General features: G+C 33.6%; 1 protein-coding gene across 1 annotated transcript; it reads right to left on the bottom strand.

Moving 5' to 3' along the window:
* Positions 1-3,181: 3,181 nt before the first annotated feature.
* LOC138304704 (guanine nucleotide-binding protein G(i) subunit alpha) lies at positions 3,182-24,408 on the bottom strand. The gene is made up of 9 exons (XM_069244934.1): positions 24,067-24,408; positions 22,019-22,061; positions 20,972-21,113; positions 10,578-10,735; positions 9,740-9,868; positions 9,209-9,338; positions 8,681-8,834; positions 8,094-8,286; positions 3,182-7,304 (listed from the first exon to the last, which is right to left on the bottom strand). The coding sequence occupies exons 1-8, from the start codon at positions 24,182-24,184 to the stop codon at positions 8,096-8,098; spliced, it is 1,065 nt and encodes a 354-aa protein (XP_069101035.1). The 5' UTR covers positions 24,185-24,408; the 3' UTR covers positions 3,182-7,304; positions 8,094-8,095.
* Between the last annotated feature and the right edge of the window lie 1,176 nt (positions 24,409-25,584).

Raw genomic sequence — 25,584 nt, 5'->3', positions numbered from 1 at the left:
ATGACCCCGTATAGGATGTTGTCAGATCCTCTATAGTATAAAGGTCACCAGAATGTTACCCCTACTGGGATGTTGTCAGGTCCTCTATAGTATAAAGGTCACCAGAACATGACCCCGTATGGGATGTTGTCAGATCCTCTATTGTATAAAGGTCACCAGAATGTGACCCCTACTGGGATGTTGTCAGATCCTCTATAGTATAAAGGTCACCAGAACATGACCCCTACTGGGATGTTGTCAGATCCTCTATAGTATAAAGGTCACCAGAACATGACCCCGTATGGGATGTTGTCAGATCCTCTATAGTATAAAGGTCACCAGAATGTTACCCCTACTGGATGTTTTCAGGTCCTCTATAGTATAAAGGTCACCAAAACATGACCCCTACTGGATGTTGTCAGATCGTTATAGTATAAAGGTCGCCAGAATGTGACCCCTACTGGGATGTTGTCAGATCGTCTATAGTATAAAGGTCACAGAACAGACCCCTACATGACCCCTATAGTAAAAGGTCACCAGAACATGACCCCTACTGGAATGTTGTCAGATCGTCTATTGTATAAAGGTCGCCAGAATGTGACCCCTACTGGGATGTTGTCAGATCCTCTATAGTATAAAGGTCACCAGAATGTGACCCCTACTGGGATGTTGTCAGATCCTCTATAGTATAAAGGTCACCAGAACATGACCCCGTATGGGATGTTGTCAGATCCTCTATAGTATAAAGGTCACCAGAATGTGACCCCTACTGGGATGTTGTCAGATCCTCTATAGTATAAAGGTCACCAGAACATGACCCCGTATGGGATGTTTTCAGGTCCTCTATAGTATAAAAGTCACAAGAACATGACCCCTACTGAGATGTTGTCAGGTCATCTATAGTATAAAGGTCACCAGAACATGACCCCGTATGGGATGTTGTCAGATCGTCTATTGTATAAAGGTCGCCAGAATGTGACCCCTACTGGGATGTTGTCAGAACCTCTATAGTATAAAGGTCACCAGAATGTGACCCCTACTGGGATGTTGTCAGATCGTCTATAGTATAAAGGTCACCAGAACATGACCCCGTATGGGATGTTTTCAGGTCCTCTATAGTATAAAAGCCACAAGAACATGACCCCTACTGAGATGTTGTCAGGTCATCTATAGTATAAAGGTCACCAGAACATGACCCCGTATGGGATGTTGTCAGATCCTCTATAGTATAAAGGTCACCAGAATGTTACCCCTACTGGGATGTTGTCAGGTCCTCTATAGTATAAAGGTCACCAGAACATGACCCCTACTGGGATGTTGTCAGATCGTCTATAGTATAAAGGTCGCCAGAATGTGACCCCTACTGGGATGTTGTCAGATCCTTAATGAGGGATAATAAAGATCTGTATTTCAATCAGATTGTAAGACAAGAGGCCCATGGGCCTTAACAGTCACCTGAGTTCGGATATATCAGCAAACATGTGAACTAGGACATTTTTGGAAATTTAAGTCATTTTAACCCTGTTTGGCCCCGCCCCTCTGGTCCCCCTAGGGGTCAACAAGGACCGATATGGATGATATGGATGCTAAAATGCTATATCTCAGGCTAATAATTTTAATCAAGTTTGACTCAAATCCTATGAAAATTCAACTTCGCTAGCCAAGGGGATTCAGTCCAATGCTCTTCCTGCAACCATTAGCAGATCTCGCGTCGAAATTGAAGTTCCCACTTTCAAATTCTGATTGGATGCGGCTAGGTTCATGTCAAAAAAGCCGAGATGAAGCAATAGTAGTGACCTATATTTGAACATGCCTGTCAACAACAGTTCCTAGCGATTCCCTTATCAATTATTAAATGGTTTATTTTGGTTACAAATTTTGCAAAGATCAACTGCGATCTCGTGACAAAATTGGACACTGAAGCATAAAACACAAAAACTTGTGTCCGAAGTAATAAACAAATTACACACTAATATGTTAATCTTTGGTATTTTGTTTCAAAGGGCGCTGCCATTGTTTCAACCATATAGCAATGATACAAACTTTTTAATGGAAGGGGCGCAACTGCGGTGATCCAACAGATGGGGTAGTGCGGGAACTTCTTTAAGTTCAAAGCGAGAACCGCCATGGGGTGTAGGGAGAGTGTCGGTTAAATACCCTTTGCTAGCGAAGTTGATGAAAATTGAGCAAATGATATTCATGTGTTTGTCCTATATAATCTAATTAAAGTAAACTTGACCCCCTCCCCAGGGGGAAACGCGAGACCACAGGGTCATACAATTCACAATTTTTATAAAACACCCTTTTTAAGACCTTTTTTCATTTACAAATATTCTACCATTTCCATAATTTTTGATTTTTTGAAGTTTTGGCCCATTTGACCCCGCCCCTCTGCTCCCATTGGATACATTGTTAAAATACTATATTTTACTAATAAGTATAACTAAGTTTGACTCATTTCATATGAAAATTGAGAAAAAAATGCTCATAAATGTGTTTTCTCTATATAAACTATAGTAAACTTGGGCCCCCCCCCCTCCCAAGAGGGGAAACATGAAAGCCAAGGGTCATGTAATTCACATTTTTTGTAAAGAATCTTAAGACCTTTCCCAAGTTTTAGACTATTTGACCCTGCTACTAAGGCCCCTGGTGGTAAGTAATGGACAATTTGTCATGTTAATGACCATCTCATAATGATAATTCTGACAACATTTAACTCATTTCCTACAACAAATGACCAAATAATGCTCGAAAATGTGTTTTCCATATATAAATTATAGTTAACTTAACTCCTCGCCAAGGGGAAAAGAGAGACCTCAGTCATATAATTTAGTTTTTGTAAAAGACCTGAAAACATTTCTATCTATGAAGAGTATTTAATTCTTCCACATCTGTGAGTACAGAAGATTTTTGTTTTAGTCAATTTTACCCCTTTTGGCCCCTTCCCACAGCCCCCTTGGGGATGGGAACTATATAATTCACAATTTTGATTGGCCTTATGCCTTGGAAGGTTTGTGTAAAATTTCATTGAATTTGCGACAGCAGTTTAGGAGCAGAGTTCGAAAATGTAAATTGTTCACGGACATACGACGCACGACGACAGAGGCTATTTGAATAGGTCACTTTAGGCTTTTCATCTCAGGTGACCTATTAGCTGTGAACTCGGTTTTCTGTGGTGAAGTAATAACAAGTCTGTGTGATGTATGCTTACATGAACCTTTTATTCCTACAGTATTATACAAAGATTTATTCACAATACATACAAGCATTTCTCATAAGAACATGGTAGCGTTAGAACGATAGAAGAGATACCCAAGACAAAACTGCCATCAACATTTCTTGGATTTCATTAAATTTATCTTTACATCATGAAAATTCTTTCTTTCTGAAGACATTATACATCTCCAAGCTTGGTAATCATTTACCCTGAACAATATGCAACAAAAAAATCACTTGTATAAAATTTATCTAAAATTGTACATGTGTATACATAAATTCAAAACTACTAATGATAATAATTTTTATGTTTTATTTCCATTCTGATATCTTATAAATGAAAACAGTTACAAAATATTCATGATAAAAAATATTTTTTTTAAATAATTTACATTTATTTCATATTTTGATCTGATCATGATAATTAACAATGTACTGATCAAAAGTGTCCTTCAGCTGGCATAAAAAAAATCTACTTTGATCAACAGTCGCTAAAGAGGCAAGTAATGAGGGGGTTAAAGTTATATGTGCCGTAACTAGGCGAAAATTTTGACATGGTTTTTTTTTCATCGTTAATCTTTTAAAAACCATAAGGTTTGATGAACAAAGCTGTGAAAATCATTCAAATGGCTTCAGATGACTTATAAACGTTAGTTATAACACAGAAATTTTGTACTGTAAAGTTGTTGTTTTTATGCCTTAAATATGTTTACATGGAAACATCCCTTCAGAAATCACTTTACAATTACTAATAACATTGTAAAAATGTAACATGAAATTGTAGACCACAAGTTGGCTTCATGGTCTGACCGTATGTACTCATTTCACTTCACTATTGATGTAAATAAATGATTTTTGGCAGAAATGATTTTTGGCAGCAGAACTGCCAAAAAAATCATTTTCAGCTCTTATTTGTACATGTAAAATTATAACCTATGCATTGAAAGTACTGTAATTTTCAAAAAGTTGGTAATTTTTGGTGATGAATAACATATTAAAAGCTCATCTTGATTTGTGAGTATGAAAAATACGGCACATATAACTTTAAGACTTTTATACCCATAAGAATTAAGGAGATTCGAGTTAATCACAAAATATTAACACCACTTACCAATCATAGTGGACTTGCAGTTTTACAAATATAAAACCTCTCCATCATCTCACCACTATCTCATGATTCCTCAACACAAATCAGTATAAAATAAGAAATGCAGTCAATAAAAATGGATGAATACATACTGTACTGACACTTAGTATTTTGGCAGTTTTCTTTATAATTCCTGATTTTTTAGAATGGACTATTACCAGAGAAGAACATGAAGCATAAAGTTAAGTTTTAGTTATATATTATAGAAATAAAATACAGCCAAGCATGATGCTTCATGACCAATCATTCAAAGGCCTTTACATGTCCATTCCTGAACACAAACATTTCAATCATCATTTCTTCATTTCTGTTTGAAATATGGTGAAGCTGAAGCAGTGATACAATGATCAAAGCACTAAGCACAGCCTAACAGCAGTCCTATAGCTGTGAAAAACACTCAACAAAGGACAACGTAGTTATGTCCCTTTATGAAACATACTACTCAAGACATGAATTATGTCCCTTATGAAAAGTACTAAAAAATAGTTATGTTCCTTCATGAAATGTACTACTCAAGACATGTCCCTTTATGAAAATAATAACCAAAACATAGGTTTTTTTTTTGAAAATAATAACCAAAATATAGTTTTTTTTATGAAAATAATAGTTAAAATATAGTTATGTCCCTTTATAATATTCCGAATCAAGTTTTGTGTACCAAAAGAATCACATTGAATTTATAAAATCCTTCTGATAATGTGAGAAGTCTCATCCGCCACTAATACTGAAATCCTCATAAAAAGTTTAAACAATGAAAACACACTGAAGAAAAGACAAATTTACAGCTGAAATTCAATGACCATAACATTACAGTAGAGCTTACACCTAAATAATTTAATTTTCACAAAGGAACACAATTTTGATTATTGAGCTAAACAGCGCTGAAGGTGTATTATACAATGGAATAAAGTAGTCAGGACTCAAAGTGAGAGACACTGTATCTCAGTTAAAACATGGAAAGTGTAGTGATAGAAGAAAACAAAGATTTAATATGCTCACATCCTGATGTAGAATCACATTCAGGCAAAGAAAGTACATCTAACATCAAAAGCAGTGAAAATATCAAACCATTGACAAAATGTAGGACATCAGAATAAAAATAAGTTCTATAAACATAAATAAATAATTGTACAACATGGCTCACAGGCACACACCATTCATTCTTAAAAAATAATAGTTCACAATTCACATTGTGTATTTACAATTGCACATGGTTACTTACGTCAGGTAAGCAGTCTTCCGCCCCAGATAAGTGGTCCCCCAACCCAGGTAAGCAGTCTCCCTTGGTCTGTGGTTCCCCAAAACAGGCCCCAGATTCACAAACTTTCCTTTTAAGGAATTCCTAAAATTAACATTCAATATAGAAAACCATTACGAGTTTTAAGGAAGGCTCCTTTTCACTAAAGTTTTTTCCTATAACTTCTGTAATGTTTTCCTATGGGGAATTTAAAGTTAAGGAATTCCTAGAGTTAAGGAATGTTCGTGAAACTTGGCCCAGGTAAGCAGTGATTCACTCCAGGTAAATTATTTATGTATGCCAGATGTCATTGGACAAGCACAGGTAAATAAATGTAAGAAACACCTCTTACATTTAACACCTGGCCATCCTGGATTGGTCCACAACATCAGGATCCAATTTCTCAAAACAGACTTAACTCAAACGGCTTTCTCCTTATGTAACTACATTCACATTTTTTAATTCAATTGGTTTGTTTTGAAAAATTGGGGCCAGGTGATCTATACAATGTCATATTAGTATCACCAGCATATCAAGGTAGTCCATACCTAATAAACAATAAGTGGCAGGCGACACTACCAATTCTGAAGTAAAGTTTTGATCTTTATAACACCATATACACAATAATAAAAGTAAATACCTTGATCAGTTATAAAACAAGAGGGACTTGTGGTTGAACATTAATAAATTTACCCGTCACAGCAGCGTTAATAACACTATGACAAATTTCATCAAATATTGATACATGTATATAGAAAGACAGCACCCAGAGTGTGAAAACATACAACACATCGTACCATCGACCGTAATATGGCGAGGACTAACACACAATGATTGATGAAGGATTACAACTGTTAATGCCAAAGAGCTTGTTAACACAAAAAGTACAAGCATACTGTTACAATATCTACATGAACATCTTGATCAGCTCCTTCAATCTGTTGTTCTCTTCATAATTCAGATACAGAAATGGGGAACATCGGCTAAAAATATTATTTATACTTGAATGACTTACACATACATAGTTTTATATTGGAATGCATTACAATGTTGAGCGTCTATGGTCATGTTTTAATCTTCATACATTAACTTCTTAATCAAATCAGTAGATTCGTTTCACAAAAATTATATTCATAATCAAATCAGTAGGTTCAGTTTAGTAGCGAGTCTAGTATAAAATCAGATCCCTGTCTACGAAAAAAAAAAAATACTCAGCAGTTTCTAATTCAATCTATTGAATCAAAAAATATTTGTATAAATTTCAACATGCTATAATTTTTTACACTATTGTTGATACAGGTTATAAGTAAGGTATGTATCCTCTTTAAGTAATTGCAAAGTGCTCAACAGGATTTAAAACCACCATGTAACTGTGGCTTGGTGTTTTTTTTTATAAATACAGAATTTTTGACAAACACAGGACAGCCAAGCTTATTATGGCAGTAAGAGCCCTTTTCTCTGGGCTAAATCACACCCTGACCACATGTGTATAACAAGATAATACAGGTCTTCACACAACGTTCATTATGTCATTTATCGCACATATTAAATAGGTCAAATGACACATAAGTAGGTCACTGCTACAGTCGCTGTGTTACACCTGCAGAAGCACAGTTAATGAGGGTGACGACTTGTTAACTCTGTTGTGACCGGCTCACGATCCAGAGGACTGGCTCCAGGTGTGATTCAATGATAAGTTCTTTATTATTGTTCTTTAAATACTCCCTGCAACAAACCAAAAAAGCATGTACACATATAACTTCTAACAGAACACAATACATTGAAAAAAGAAATTAGAATGTAAATTGTATAATTTCTTTGAGCTCCGAGAAAGTTTAAAAGTTTTTGAAAGAGATTGTTACATTACAGTATTGCCAACCTCTTTTGAAGTCAAATCCTGTGATCACCCTTGAAAAAACGGGTGAAAGGGTCAAAACAAGGGTCATGTGCGAAATAACATTTTAATGTAATTTTTATTGTATTAAAAAATCTTTAAAATAATATTTAACAAAATCCAGATTTTTTGTTCTTCATGTGTCCTGTTTCATTATTATAGTGCTGAAATGATATGGGGATTGCTACAATTTTACACCTTTATTAAAGTTTGTGTAAACACAAACATTGCTACCTGCATTATACAAGGGCCTGATACGAGTCTTAAGCCCTGAGATGTAATTAAAATTGCGCTAACGGCTTGATCTGTAGTAATTTTTGTGAGCTTTTTGACACTTTGGTCCAAGTGCTGAAAATCTGTTTTATTTGATGACTTGCTGGGTCAATCGGGTTATGCATACTAAAATGTCTAAAAAAACGGGTCAACCCGGGAAAATCAAGTTGGCAATACTGCATTACAATTTTGGTATATGATATAATACCATTTTATCATATTTCTATTTGTTTTCTCTACATTAAACACTTTCAGATCATGGAAATATACTCAACTTTTGAATCATGATGATTCATCTTTAAAACACTTTTTCACAAAACTCATTTTTGCTACCTTTTTAAACCTACCTTTAAAACAGACCACAGTCTTTGAGATTGTTTTTGATGATTACATCGGTGACAGCATCAAACACAAACTGTACATTATTAGTGTCAGTAGCACACGTAAAATGGGTGTAGATCTCTTTGGTTTCCTTTCGCTTGTTCAGGTTCTCAAACTGTACCTGGATGTATGTCGCTGCTTGCTCGTAGTTGTTCTCACCTTTTAAAAAGAAGAGTTTAATAATCATAAAACTGACTTTCCTTACATAGGTCAGATATCTATTGAAATTGTGTGTATTCTTTATTTTTTAATTTTATTTCAGATTATTAACTACCTACAAAGAAGGAATGTCTTCTACTACCCCACCTCCATTATACACATCAAAGCAGACAGGACACAGAACAGGACAACTGGACAAGTGTAATACTGTTTACCTCCCTCCCTATTTCATAGTGGGTTTGTTTACTTATGAAGCTTTACCTACAACTCTAAATCAAAGTTCTGATTGACCAAGACTTTCTAAACAAGGAGAATCTTGGCTAAATTTGTGATCATTTAATAAAACACATAGCAAATAGTGTTTTATTTCTAGCTATCAAAATCAAATACCTACCTGAAAATTCTGGGAAGCAGATGGTTAGAGGTGACTTTCTAATTTTCTCTTCAAACAGGTCTTTTTTGTTGAGGAAGAGAATGATGGAAGTGTCTGTGAACCACTTGTTGTTGCAGATAGAATCAAATAGCTTCATACTCTCCATCATTCGGTTCTAAAATAGAAATAGCAATATAAACATGCTTTATATAGTGTTTATAAAGTAATGAGAAGAGACAGCAAATTTATGGATCTTCAACTGAACTGGAGTTGTGCCCCTTTCATTACATTAAAATGTACAAATACCAGGTAGTTGTTTCGTTTCCTTTGCATTCAAATATTTTCATGCTTTTAGTTGTAAACATGGTATACCTCATATTATTTGGATTTCTGTTCTTGATGTAAACCTCTCCCTCAAAAATAATGATTATCAGAGATTTTTTGTTTTGTTTATATTTCAATTGGGTTGGACATTAGAGCTCTGTTGTAAAGACTACACATCTAAATCTGACACCCGGCGGTGACCCTAACGGGAGGACTACTACTCACCATTTCCTGGTCTTCCACTAGTGTCAGATCATACTCGCTCATGGCTACGATGAAGATGATCGCCGTCACACCCTCAAAACAATGGATCCATTTCTTCCTCTCTGACCTTTGACCACCCACATCAAACATCCTGAAAACCATTCCATTTATATAATTTTTACACAAGATCTTATACCAAAACTTCTTACCTTAAAGACCTCTATCTGATCAATGTCAGGAAGATGTAAAATAATTGTACATGTATTTATGGCACAAACAAAAACCAATTTTTAAAAAGTTAGTGCAACATTGAATTTTCACATTTATGAAAATTGTTACATCTAAGTTCATGCAAAAATGTAAATAGCGCAAATAATATTTTAGTGCCATAATCACTTGTATATATGAACTGAGCTGATATGAAACATTTCTTACTAGAAATCTCCCTCATATTTCCAGAAAAAACAAAGCAAAATAATGTTTAAAATAGATATTGATTATACAAAATATCTAAAGATTACAGAGTACATGTATTTCTAAACAAAGACTTACTTAAAATGAAGATCTTTAAATGTGAAATGTGTTTCGACAATGCCCGTTGTTTTCACTCGCGTCCTTAGCACGTCTTGTTCTGTGGGAATGTAGCCTGACTGTGATATCCTATCTAGGGAACTCAGGTAGCTAGAACCCGATAAAATGGTAGTATAATACACGTCAAATATAATGTCATACTTTTGTCATCAAATGATCAAGTTTTTCCCCCCTCTGCAAATCAATAGTATAATTCAATCCAGCAGGTGTCTATCAAAGTATGTAAATATGACAAAGTAATATAAAGTAATTATAATACACACATGTATACAATTTATATCGAAGATGGGAACCCACCTGCATATTTAAGAACATCTCATTCAACACAAACATTTATTACCCCCTCAATTATTGAGGTGTATACCAAATTTGAATAGTAATTTGTGTTATAAATTATTTTAAAACTATTTTGATTTACTGTGGGTTTGAAACAATATAGCTGCATATCTTTTGCAAATTACTCTATGAATTTGGTATTGACCCAAAGGTCATAACTTTTATATACAATTGAGCACCAATACACAAGAAGCTGGCACCCAATTTTTGATGGAGGCACACACCTGCATGCTTCATACTGTAACAGGATAAACTTCATACCAGACAAATGTCACATACTTATTTTAAAATAAACGTAATTGTCCACAATAAGTAAATAATGGAATATACTCATATTGAGAATTGGCATGCATTTCAGTTTGAACACCTGAAGACAAGGTGAAAAGTTGGTAACAGCAGTGAGAAAGGTCATGTAAATTACAGTTGTAATAAGACCTGGATCAGACATGTTTCTACAACTTACTATTCTGCGGAGTCATTCAGTTGGTACTCCCGTGACCGGCCGAAACATTCCTGCACTCCGGAATCCTTCCACAGACGTTTCATAATTGCCGCTAGTTCAGAAGACAGTTCACCCTCATCAGTGTTATTTGTAAGGGCAAATAGTTGTCTGGCATCTTCCTGCAAAATATCAAGAACCGAGAACTGTTAATTAGCTACATAAAATTACAAAATATAATGTATCAAATTTTATTTTTATCTAGTAAAATATAATGTATCAAATTTTATTTTTATCTAACAAAATATAATCTATCAAATTTTATTTTTATCAAACAAAATATAATGTATCAAATTTTATTTTTATCTACACGTAAAAATATAGGAAAGGTTTCGGAAAAGAGCTCTAACATAACGCCAGATTACCTAGCTACCACTAGCACAGAGTAACTGATGCCTACCATGCCTAGCGGTAATATGGAGCACAAAATTTCAGGGCTAGAGGCAAAATATCCGGCACTAAATCAATGGGCCACGCAGGAATCTTGTTAACTGTTAATTCTAGTTAATGTAAAAGTTAACCATCTTTTACTTAATGACTACATATTTGAGATAAATATATGAGGTCTATTTTTGTGCATTGATATATTGATTTCATTACCCTTTTTACCTTATGTAATAATATGTTCTATATATAGTGTGCATTAAACTTTTACATGCAATTTACCTCCACAACACAAAGTAGGCTATTATAATTCTAACCATATATAGTATGTACTTAGGAATGCTATTGAATCCCAATGCCATGTTGTCAAAAACAAATGCTCCTGCCAAATCTTATGTTATTGATTGTTTTAAACCAGTTATAGAATGTATGAGAAAAAACACCACATATGTAAATATATTCACAGTGGACAAACAGCCCAGACTAAACCACAATAAGGATACCTGCTCAGTTGTTTGGCAAAGACATGTACAGGATTTTGTCAATTATGATTCACAGAGGCCTTTGTCGTAAAACACAATATAATAAATACTGGGCTAATAAGGTAGTAAAGTAAGAGGATCTATATACATGAAAGCCTAATATTCACTTCAGGAATGTGTATACACACATTGTGTCAACTTAGGTGTACTATACACAGATTGCTGTGGATATCTGTAAGGTATAACATACACAGATGCTGTGGATATCTGTAAGGTATCACATACACAGATTGCTGTGGATATCTGTAAGGTATAACATACACAGATTGCTGTGGATATCTGTAAGGTATAACATACACAGATTGCTGTGGATATCTGTAAGGTATAACATACACAGATTGCTGTGGATATCTGTAAGGTATAACATACACAGATTGCTGTGGATATCTGTAAGGTATAACATACACAGATGCTGTGGATATTTGTAAGGTATAACATACACAGATTGTTGTGGATATCTGTAAGGTATAACATACACAGATTGCTGTGGATATCTGTAAGGTATAACATACACAATGTGGATATCTGTAAGGTATAACATACACAATGTGGATATCTGTAAGGTAAGGTATAACATACACAGATTGCTGTGGATATCTGTAAGGTATAACATACACAGATTGCTGTGGATATCTGTAAGGTATAACATACACAATGTGGATATCTGTAAGGTATAACATACACAGATTGCTGTGGATATCTGTAAGGTATAACATACACAGATTGCTGTGGATATCTGTAAGGTATAACATACACAGATTGCTGTGGATATCTGTAAGGTATAACATACACATTGTGGATATCTGTAAGGTATAACATACACAGATTGCTGTGGATATTTGTTACTAAGGTATAACATACACAATGTGGATTTATGTACAAGATGTCTAGTAAGACAGTGGATAAATATATCTTTAATGGAAAACATGTACCAAATGGTTATCTCTACAAGATGCAAGTTGATATGTCTTCCAAGTGGATATCTGTACAAGGTATCTAGCAAGTTAATATCTGTATGATGTAACATATATAGCAAGTTGATATCTGTATGGGGTAACATATATAGCAAGTAAATATCTGTATGGGGTAACATATATAGCAAGTTGATATCTGTATGGGGTGACATATTATATATCAAGTTGATATCTGTATGGGGTATTATATATAACAACAAGTGGATATCTGTATGGGGTAACATATATAGCAAGTGGATATCTGTATGGGGTATTATATAACAGCAAGTTGATATCTGTATGGGGTAACATATATAGCAAGTTGATATCTGTATGGGGTAACATATATAGCAAGTTGATATCTGTATGGGGTAACATATATAGCAAGTTGATATCTGTATGGGGTAACATATATAGCAAGTTGATATCTGTATGGGGTAACATATATAGCAAGTGGATATCTGTATGGGGTAACATATATAGCAAGTGGATATCTGTATGGGGTATTATATAACAGCAAGTTGATATCTGTATGGGGTAACATATATAGCAAGTGGATATCTGTATGGGGTATTATATAACAGCAAGTTGATATCTGTATGGGGTAACATATATAGCAAGTTGATATCTGTATGGGGTAACATATATAGCAAGTTGATATCTGTATGGGGTAACATATATAGCAAGTTGATATCTGTATGGGGTAACATATATAGCAAGTTGATATCTGTATGGGGTAACATATATAGCAAGTGGATATCTGTATGGGGTATTATATAACAGCAAGTTGATATCTGTATGGGGTATTATATATAACAACAAGTTGATATCTGTATGGGGTAACATATATAGCAAGTAGATATCTGTATGGGGTATTATATATAACAACAAGTTGATATCTGTATGGGGTAACATATATAGCAAGTGGATATCTGTATGGGGTAACATATATAGCAAGTTGATATCTGTATGGGTAACACATATAGCAAGTAAATATCTGTATGGGGTAACATATTTAGCAAGTAAATATCTGTATGGGGTAAGATATATAGCAAGTTGATATCTGTATGGGGTGACATATATATCAAGTTGATATCTGTATGGGGTATTATATATAACAACAAGTTGATATCTGTATGGGGTAACATATATAGCAAGTAGATATCTGTATGGGGTATTATATAACAGCAAGTTGATATCTGTATGGGGTAACATATATAGCAAGTGGATATCTGTATGGGGTAACATATATAGCAAGTGGATATCTGTATGGGGTATTATATATAACAGCAAGTTGATATCTGTATGGGGTATTATATTAACAGCAAGTTGATATCTGTATGGGGTAATGTAACAAGTGGATATCTGTATGCAACTATGGGTTAACATATATAGCAAGTGGATATCTGTAAAAGGTATAAACATGAACCAAGTTGATATCTGTACATGTATGGGGTATGGAATAGCTCATAAACCAAGTGAATATCTGTAAAAGATGTTTAATTATAGGATTGGATAACTGTACAAGACATCTATTATCTAGTAAGTTGATATCTGTACAATGTTAGGCGAGGTCACAATGTGTGGTGTAAATGTCCCAAATATAATCTGTCACAACTTTGTACTTGACCTCTACAGAAATTATTTCAGAGTCAGTTAGATAAAGAAGCATCACTTTTCATCTGCACCACATAACCAGCTGTTCCTGGGTCCTTTATCGTCGCTGTGAAGCTGGTGCTGATATTTATACTGTTGTGGTGAAAATCTATACAATACTGTACATGTACAGTATATTTTTGTGTGAAGATATTTTCACTAAGTCAGCTTTTGGAATTTGGACTGTATTGTTCGATTTCGTGAGTGATAATTATCGCGCTCGGCATCTCTAGTGTATTTATATTTTTTATTTACATATCAAAATCAGTACTTGATATGTTCATGTACTTTTTATTTCAGCAGAGATTTAATCTCAATAAAAGTGTTCACGTCATAAATAATTCCACTTTTCGTTTTACTGTAGACAAGTTAACCAAACTAAACTAAAAGAAGTCAATTTAATTTTTTCAAAAACCATGATGAACAATGATTCCTTTATAACTTAAGGGGAACATTAACAAAATCCTCTTGTAGTTTTCGGCACATTCCCGAGCCATGGCTCAGCTGATGAAGATTGATGCATATATACATGTACAGCACAACTTGTGATCAGCTTAGTCTGTTTTTCTGGATAAATGACCAAAAAAATCAACATCAGCGATTCCTAACAGGATGTTCCAAGTACAGTAAAAAAGACTTGGCGGATCAAAACTAGGTCCAGTGTAATTTTGCTGTGGAAAGTTCTCAGATGGCACTAGTACTGATATTCCACGCTTAATAACACTACAGTGGTTATATATGGGGAAAGTGGGATACTTCAGGAAACATAAGTGGAATAAGGGCCAGAGTACACACTTAACAAAGTAGTTAAAGTAGCTAATTAAGTCATTGATTAATAAAACTGTAACTTTATCATAGCTAATTAAGTCATTGATTAATAAAACTGTAACTTTATCATAGCTAATTAAGTCATTGATTAATAAAACTGTAACTTTATCATAACTAATTAAGTCCAGTGATGAACAGGACTCTAGACCAGTCCTGGACTATGATTTTCCTTTGGGACTCACTCCCCTAAAAAACTTGTAATAAAACCAAATTATTACTGTAAGGTGGTAAATACAAATATTACTTTTAAATCTTTTAAAGATCTTATAAAAATTAATATCACAACTTTTCATCTTAGAGATGCTCCACTGCTGACAGATGGTATTTTTTTTACTATTAAAAACAGGAACAGACGATTCAGTATTTTTCTTCATTTACAAAAGTTACTTTCTTTACACCATTACCACTATTGAAAAGTTTGAGCTTCTAATTTTACTTCAAGTTGAAAATATAAAAAATAACTAATTGTGCCCTGAAAAAATTCTGTGTCACAATATCCTACAATATGTATGGAATGAAGTACTGATTTCACATGCACCATAGACGAAAAAATTATTTCATATTGTTTTTTGTGTTAATTAGACATATACACAATTAAACACCAATTATTGATGGATATCATTTACCGGTATGCTCTGTCAGCTGTGGAGCATCTTTAAATAGCTCTATTATCAAATTAAAGTGCAGTAAAATAGAAATCACTAAGAATGCCTATTGATTTTCTGTTTTATCCCCATCTGTGTTGTCCAACCTAACCATACAACCAAAGCTCTGACCTTGGCTGTCCTGGCAACATCCAAAGTCACTAGACTTATATAATTAGCATGCTGTCTGGCTTTTGGGAACATCAAACATTTTTCTCTATTTTTCTCCTTTTTGACCAGACACCTGATATCTAAGTAAAGATTTAATTACATTTGTTCTTACCTATAATGTAATACACTTTTATTTTTAAGAGAATAATGCACCTTTGAAACAATTAATCTTGCTTGGCCTATAGATGGAATCATGGTACATTAACTGCCATATGTCATGTGGTACACTATTGTATTGCCCCAATATAGGTTATCATCAGTATCAGCAGATCAATGCAGGGGCCACTTTATACCATTGATCAGGCCTCCACAGGGCTATAAACAATTCCCAACACGTCATATGGCCTTTATTACTGTAGCAGTGAAACAATGGTCCCGTCATAATAAGGTCACCTGATGCACACTGTTACATTTAGCTAAGGTGGAGATATAACTACTTTGGTAATTTCTGTCACATCTACACAATTTTTTTTTTAAATCAGAAATGTCTAGCTATGTTTGTAAGGCTCATAGCTAAATCCTCATATGGTGAAGCTTTTGTTTCCCTGTGCCTATATAGCTAGAAAGTTATCAAGAATTTGCAATTCATAGACAATTAAATTGAATTTAATTGAGTTTTATTTTTTGATCAGTTATAGACTTTCTAAATACAATTACTGTATACAGTACCATAACTTGTGGACTTTTTTTTGTGAAAAAATATTTTGTAATCTGCACAATGTTTGGCGTTATCTTTACTGACGATGGCGGATGCCTTGTCCATGAAGATTTATCTAGAACTTATACTAGCTGGTAATTAATGATTAAACAATACTAATGTCTTCAACAAAAGCTTTTGTGAATAAATAATAGATGTATAAGTTGAGACTGACATTCAAATGTCACAGCCTGAGAGGATAAAGTTATTACCAGACTAAATGTAATAAAATTTATTTAATCTGTCATCTACAGTTTAGATTTCGGACCTGTAACACCTATCACATCACCCCCATACAGTTACTAGGATATAGCTTTTACAGCCATTTAGGTGGATTGCCATCATTACAGCACAAACATATATACATCGCAATGTACTGCAAATAAGGTCTGCATGTATGTACATCAAACAAACTTTCCTTTACTTTCCAGATTTGTCACGTACATGTGCCAAGTACACTTGAACTACTACACGTGAATTCAGGATTAACAATCACAAAGTAGAAGTGGGTATTATGTATCTATCACTTCAGGATTGTGACATTAACTACCAGATACAATGGTCAGAGTTAGGAGACCTAATGATGACACAGATACACACAGGTATAAAAATCCTATCAATACCTGCTCCAGATATAGGTGTACATACAAAAGATAACATCAGATGTTTATTCACAAACAGGTACTTTCTACATAGATCAAAGTTGTTGTCAACTTGACAAAATAATAATACATTACAGGTGTTTCCAGAGTACCTAAGCAGGTCATAGTTCATTAGTTGTTGTCAAAATAACAATAAATTACAAGTATACATCCAAAATATTTTTTGCCCAAACAAATTTTATCTGTTTGTGAATAGGGTGATCTTTTATCTTTTGTGAAGTTGGACCTTCGCACATCTTGAAACATTCTATTTGTCTATTCGCAAAACATATTTTGTCCAGTTTTGACCTCTTACCCTGGTATATGATGTGGTTACTTGATTGCTATCTAGTTATATAATGTTCAGACGGCTGACAGATTACAAAACCTAACATCTATAGAATTACTGTATTTATCCCTTATATCCTATATCCAAAGCCAAACTGTTTTCTGTGGTTCACTTCACTACTTCAGAAAAGACTGACAGAAAGGGTGGCTAATCAAGAATTAAATCTGTGACTCTTTTTGATAGACATGTGTGTCCCTGTCAAAGCTGGAACTGATTACAAAAAGGAAAATTTAATCCCCGTTCTTGGTTCATCTTAATTAGAGCTATTGCTAATTAAAAAGATCCAATAAAATCCAGAATCTGACACCATCACAAAGAAGCTTGTAAGACCCCACCTTTTATAATTAAAGTGAATCATGAAGACCTGTACGGTAGTGAGTCAGGTTCACCCCTCCCCGGTGGAGGAGTGGAGTCCTGATATAGTATTCCAATTATCAGGATTTATTACTGCTGAAGTTGGTGACCTTACATTCCCTAGTTTTCACATGTTCTATATAGATGAAATGTGTTAGGAAACAAGTGCCCAGGTCCAATTCTACATCATATAATATACAGTACAAAGGAGAAATCTTCCACTTCTCTAGATCTGGTATGGGAAATTCAGACTGTCTCAAGCTCCTGAATTCTTAGAAAGGAATCAAATAAAGAATTCCCACTGTAGACAAGTTAAGACTTTCTTATAAATAATCTATAACTGGCTCTGCATATTTTGTACAGTTACTAAAGCTTTGTTTTTAGCTAGAAATGTCTGTGACAATCTCCGTTTGTAAGAGCAGGATCTGATTGGATTGGACATACCATTCACTACCTGTATATATATCACCTCCCCTATATATATATAGGAATTTCTGATTGGATTGGACATACCATTCACTACCTATATATATATCACCTCCCCTATATATATATAGGAATTTCTGATTGGATTGGACATACCATTCACTACCTATATATATATCACCTCCCCTATATATATATAGGAATTTCTGATTGGATTGGACATACCATTCACTACCTATATATATATCACCTCCCCTATATATATATAGGAATTTCTGATTGGATTGGACATACCATTCACTACTTTTATATATATCACCTCCCCTATATATATATAGGAATTTCTGATTGGATTGGACATACCATTCACTACCTATATATATATCACCTCCCCTATATATATATAGGAATTTCTGATTGGATTGGACATACCATTCACTACCTATATATATATCACCTCCCCTATATATATATAGGAATTTCTGATTGGATTGGACATACCATTCACTTCCTATATATATATCACCTCCCCTATATATATATAGGAATTTCTGATTGGATTGGACATACCATTCACTACCTGTATATATATCACCTCCCCTATATATATATAGGAATTTCTGATTGGATTGGACATACCATTCACTACCTATATATATATCACCTCCCCTATATATAGGAATTTCTGATTGGATTGGACATACCATTCACTACCTATATATATATCACCTCCCCTATATATAGGAATTTCTGATTGGATTGGACATACCATTCACTACCTATATATGTATCACCTCCCCTATATATACAAATGTATATAGGAATTTCTGATTGGATTGGACATACCATTCACTTCCTGTATATATATCACCTCCCCTATATATATATGACCTATAGCTAGTCGTTTACAAATCCAAACATAATGAGACAACTGCCACACACATTTGATAAATGGAATGTATACATTTTAATGCATTTCTGTATCAATGTATGTATGATTTGTAAAGCCTTAATACCAATCATCGCTTTTGTAAGGAATGTACATTTAATGCATTCTAATCTGTCAGTATGTAATATTTGTGTAGCCTTAATACCAATCTAAGATACTGCTAGGTTGTGACCATACAAATAATCAGTCAGACTTGCTATGTGTGAAGTCTGGTATCAATTTCAAACAAATTCCCTCGAAAATACTTCATCTTGATCCGCAGATCATTGATTTTCAAAAGATAATCCTAGTAAATTGTCATAACAGTGCTATGTGACTTTATTTAATGGAAACAAACTCTAGGTTTTTGTATAATTAAGAAAAGCCCTAAACCAAACAGACATTACAAAACCTGTAATTGACACCATGTATCAGTGAACCTTGTATGTGTGTTTACAGATTATATTACACACACTTAGGACTACCTGAGAGCAATCAATCTTGTCATAATGACAGTCTTAATAAGTCCTTAAAACTGTACATTAATTTATATAAAGAAGTGTTTTGTTTAATTGGGTCATCTTGACGCCAGTTAATAATATGATCAATAAGTTGTACTTAACAGTCCTTAAAAAAGTACTAAATATAATTTATCTATAACAAGAAGTATTTTATTTAATTGGGTCCTCTTAACCCCCGATAATAATTATTAATCAATGATTTTTATTAGGTATATTTGAGGCTGAATGGCGGCCCCTTCCTCTAGAGTAATTTTGCGATATTTTCCCATTTTAATTAAAATATTTTTTCCAAATAAACAGAACCTTTTTAAAACGATACATGTTTCAACAAAAATGAATGTAATTTTTCCCAATTCCAAAGGTAAAGGAACCATAGAAATTAAACAAAGGAGCAGAAAAACTATACTGGGTAATACATTCAACAAGACAAATGAAACAGGACATATTTGTAGCTTTAAAGTCTACCCTACATTGAAATAGACTAATATTTGCAGATTTTACTGCAGTGTTACATATACACAAGCACTGAAAAGGAAAGGTACAAAATCAATGCACTCCTCAATCTAAGTATGTAATGAATGTGGATATTCCAGCCATCGTCCACCACCAGTTGAATGCCCCAGGTAATGTCCAGTCTATCGCTGCTATCTACAGGTGATTAAGGATTTACCACACCTGTATGCAGTATTTATGGTCAGACATCAATCAATACCTGAGTCAATCGTTAGGATATATACTACAGGTATACATATACCTGTGTAGGTGTCATCAGGGAAACTACTGGACACTCACTCTTGGGAACGTCATGTATATCGCATCAGATAAAGCTAGAAAAAATAGGACAGTCGTTCTTGGGAACGGCATATATACCTCTTCAGACACAGCAAGGAAGAGACTGGAATTCGCTTTCAGGAAAAGCACATACTGAGAATGACATATGTACCTCCTTAAAAGGAAACGACTGGATCTGGATGACACGGAAACTATACGACCTTGAAAATTCACCTTACCATGATCATCAATCAGATCATAAACAACACTAAATGATTTTGATTAAAACTTTTTTTGTTTGTTGAAGAATTTCTGTGTCCAATTTCCATTTGATTAACTAAAATAAAGAGAAATAGCTATTGAAAGCCTCTCAGGTACCATTTTAATGTATTTATCCTGTACTCCAGATTACAAGCAGTGTACATGTTTAACCAGCAGAGTATACACAGCTCCTTTTTACACTGGAAACAGTAAACAAACTATTGAAACTTACAGCTCGGTCTGGGTGTCCAAACTCGATCTTGAGTTGTCCCATGGCCCGGATAATGGCCATCATAGACTGAATAGCATTACTGTATACGACGGGTTTGTACTGCAAACATTCTTCTTGTGAGTAGCCCTTCTCATGGATAATTCTGAAATTAAACCAGAAACATTTTACATAACACTTCTGTAGCCCTTCTTATGGATAATTCTGAAATTAAATCAAAAAGGTCTCGGTAAGTAGGAGAAATATCTTGCCCACGTATAAAACTGTATGCATGCATATGGGACACAACATAATGGGATAAATGGGGGTATGGTAATGGCACATGTAATAATGTACACATTTGGAAATTTTGACAGGATCTAAACTCCGTTATAAAAAATATAAAAACGGTTGTTAATCGATGTATTTCAGATACGTAATGATTCTACAAGTCAAGAATCTCAAATAGGCAGGTAGCTGAATTTAAATTTTCATTTCCAAATTATAAGTTTTTTCTTTGAAAACCATTATGTGTAATGTATATATATATATATGGGATTCTGTAACCAGATATTTAATTCATATACATTTATATATATACACACATTTAAAAGTTGGCTATGAACGAATTGGGATTTTTTTTTTAAAGATCTTGTGACAAAAATACTAATTTGTACACACATCACAGGTTATGAAAGAAAGTTGACACAATATATACAAATTGATGGATGGTAACAAGTAAATCATATTACTTTCCCTCTGTACACCACTAGAGTCGTCGTGGGCTCATGCCCATGATCTTATAAATACATTTAAGGTACATATCAACTGATAAAGTTGTCCAGCATGTATTAAAATTTTATACCATCAGACATTCTTAAATGACTCCAGCAAACTCCTGATATGACGATTAGCATGGAATCACATCATTAACTGACTACAAATCTAATTGAGATCTGTATGTACTTATCTATATATATCTATTTTGGTATGTCATAAAAAGACAATTATCTGAGCTTGTCCCCAGAGTGGGCTGTTCTAAAAATGTTAGCCAGAAGGTCCTGTACTTACTTCATCTGTTTCACAATAGTACTCTTGCCTGACTCTCCAGCACCTGAAATATAACATTCTGTCATTATAGTTCATACCACCAATAATTTATCAATTATATCATGTTACTAAATTCAATACCTTTTCTGTAACTTTCTGCTTTATAATTATAGAATTAGCTCCATTGATATCATCAAAAACTTTCTATGTAAATACTTTTTATACAGACATGTTCAGTTTACACTACAATAAAAGACTGTCAACATTAGTCATGGTTAATTAGACTGTCATTAATTATCAGTTAAAAACATTGTAAAACTTTCAACAAAGGAATAGACATTCTAGAAGTGGCACCAATTTCAACATATCCTTTTCATAAAAAGAAAAGCATTCTACAAAAAAAACATCAATGGATTAAAATCTGTATGACTCACAAAGAAAAGGCCATTAAGTTTTTTGTTGAACAAATGCTACAGCATTTAACAGGACAGATGTGAAAATCTGTTTTAAGATAACATCTACTGGCATGCATTCAACATATGCCCTTTATATACTTGTTTACAAATCTTAGAAGGAAAATAAGCAGAAAATAAGCATTGTCATATCATCTGGATTTTATTTTAATAAACTTATCAACAAACACAAACTGCCATGTGTCACAGTAAATATCAAAGCTATATGTAATCACATTATAAGGATCAACAATAAAAGTCCAAATTTAATATTCGCCGGGTAAATCAATGTTTTTCTTTTTGAATGACTTAATAGCAGATGTGTTTACCAAACAAGTCTACCAAGGTAATATTAACTTATGGTTCTTGTGCGGAAAATTCTTACAATATGTTTGTGTATTATGAACTAAGCAGTGAGTTTGTTTTCCATTTATTTTACATGACAGTTGATATTATGGTTTACCTTAATTATAAGACATTAACATGTAAAAAATTGTAGAGCTGAAACAAGTAGCAGATTTTGACATTCAAATATTTGTTTGATTGACTGTAATTTGGTTTTCATTGGTGTCTGCATAATTGGATACCGGGCGAGTGAAGAAAAAACTTTCACATTTTTTGCTAATTAAATAAGGATGGATTAATTTTCACAATTAGTAAGAGAAATTCGCTAATAATGAAAATGTGAATGGGAAGCATGTACCTAGGCTGTAAATTAAGAAAAGTGCTTTAAAAAATAATGAATTATTTAAGCTGTTACATATTTATAATAATTGTATTTGTTAAAGTTCAAAATAAAATAAATCCAAACTTTTTCAAAATTTTGACACTCCAGGTCATTCAGCAAACCATTACAAGTCTGAACTATTTTATTTCTTTTAACCGTCAGCAGACTCAGCACCTAAACCTGACAGCTAGAGGTCCACAGGTTTGAAAATATTTTTCTTGTGATTTAAACATCCTGCGCGCTGTCTCAATTTATATACAGTATATATTTTAATATATGGTAAGGGTATTTCCTGAATATCATTTGAATAACCGTTTTAAATGAAATATGATCCTAGAATTGCTGTGATAGCACTGATACTGTAACACCAACCAGCGACAATTTGCATTGCAAATCGGAATTTAAACGAATTGAAAAAATCAGTTGAAATTTAAATTTTACTAAGATAATTGGACATAAGATATTGACCTTGTAATAGTTGGTATAAAGTTAAGTGTTATTTCATTTACATATTGGTATATATACTTTGGGTCCACTGGTTCTTTAGTAAAATATGCATGTTGTAGCTCAACGTGCGAAACCTCAACGTGCACACGTGAATAAATCTGACCTAGATTCAATTAGCTACTTAAATGAATATTGAGTAAACATTGTAAAAAATGTGAACAAATGTGTTAAATGTAAAAAGAAATGACAACCAAGAACTATTTAGCGTTAGGTTGTTTGCTTATTTTAATACATTTATTATTGTGTCAACCTGTATTTTTGACATGGGTTGGGTTCGAGATGGATGACAGTTGTGTTACCGGAAATGAAGTCAACCAGACAGATTTTGAGGCTCGTGGGAAATCAATAGGTCTGTATTTTAGATATGGCTAATTACTACTTACCTAATAAAAGGAGTTTTACTTCCCGAGCAGCCTTCTCTCGATCTTGTCGGAGTGTTTTGTCAATTTGTTTCGATCTCTCCACCGCCGCTTTGTCGTCGGCCGAAACAGCACATCCCATATTTACGGCCTGTTTTTGTCCGGTATTAAAATATTAGTGTGTTTACAAAATAAATGTATATATCACTGAACGTTCGACTACTCTGTCCTCGGTTTGTTGAATTAATTCCCGTGGTAGTCACTGATGGTCTCCAATTACAATTTCCCTCTGCCAATGGACCATCAGTGTCTCCGGTTTGGAGAAATCATTGTCTTTTTGAAATACATGAAATGCCCGGATGTTTACGGGCACCTTGCGTGATATCGCGAGATTTCTCATTATAAAGGGGCTGTCTCAAAATATTTTTAGCACTAAATCAGTTAAAGGGTCGACAGTCAAATAAAATTTTATTCTGTAAGTTAGCAAACTTTAATAATTCATCAGCGGTCGTGCAAAATACATTCACATTCACAAAATCACAATATAAATCCTTGCATTGCATCCTCACAAACTTGCACATTATTGTAATCACACTATCATATCGAGTTGAACAACAATAATGGAATAGCTGCACTAAAATTATGCCAATAAGAAGGTTTTACAAATTTCTTTATTATATCATGACAATTAATACAGGTAAAATAAAGTCATATTCATCATCATTGTCTTAATTTTTCTATCGGTTTCGGAAATATGATATACGTTTCTGGTTTCATTCATCAGTCAAAACTGACATAAAGTTAGTTAAGTGATTTCGTATGTGGTATAAATATCACTGAATATAAAAATATAGTTTGTGATATTAACTTCCAGTCTTTTGCATTTCTGGAGTTTTTAATTATAAATTATTGATTGGTTTTAGCCAAGGACGTATATCACTTATAAATCCTTGGTTTTAGCAAATATATCTGTTTTAGAAGAAACAAAAGTTTCTGATGGCTTTAATTACGACACTTCACGTATTTTATTTGTTTTCCAAGTAACATTGTTAAGTGGTACATTTTAAACCATTCATTCACAAGAGGTACAGGTACAGTAGAGATTTTGATAGTCACTATCTTAATCTCTGGAACAGGTAATACATTTTACAAGAAACTATATATAATCAAGTTTCTGAAACAACAGCTAGGTTGAAATTTCGGATAATAGCTACATATCATTGTGATTTCTGATAGCTATGGTATTTGTGCCATATCGTTTACCAGTTCTGTCAAAATTTGGAGAAATCAGTCACTATTGAGATAGCAGAGTTACAAATACACTTACATGATATTGTTGGTGCAAATTCTGATTGTGTGGGTTTTTATTATTATTTCATATTTTAAAATATCACATAAGCCCATAAGATAATAATTAGATAAATTCTCCTTTTTTATCGAGACTTATAATCCATTATTAATGTAAGTTTATATATATATATATATGCGCATTTATGAAGATCTTTTGATTAAAAATGATTGTCATAATGTTCATGATCTTTC

Source organism: Argopecten irradians, chromosome 12 (genome assembly GCF_041381155.1).
Source record: "Argopecten irradians isolate NY chromosome 12, Ai_NY, whole genome shotgun sequence".
Classification (NCBI taxonomy): Eukaryota; Metazoa; Mollusca; class Bivalvia; order Pectinida; family Pectinidae; genus Argopecten; species Argopecten irradians.
The sequence above is the reverse complement of the archived record's forward strand: the minus strand, read 5'-3'. Positions and strand labels throughout refer to the sequence as shown.

What these genes read in the sequence shown, in the direction of transcription:
- LOC138304704 (XM_069244934.1), bottom strand. Translation starts at nt 24,184, where the DNA reads ATGGGATGTGCTGTTTCGGCCGACGACAAAGCGGCGGTGGAGAGATCG. An exon ending in AGTAAAACTCCTTTTATTAG is followed by an intron (nt 22,062 to 24,066) that starts GTAAGTAGTAAT and finishes GTTATATTTCAG; the next exon opens with GTGCTGGAGAGTCAGGCAAG. An exon ending in CTGAATGACTCCGCAGAATA is followed by an intron (nt 9,869 to 10,577) that starts GTAAGTTGTAGA and finishes ATCGGGTTCTAG; the next exon opens with CTACCTGAGTTCCCTAGATA.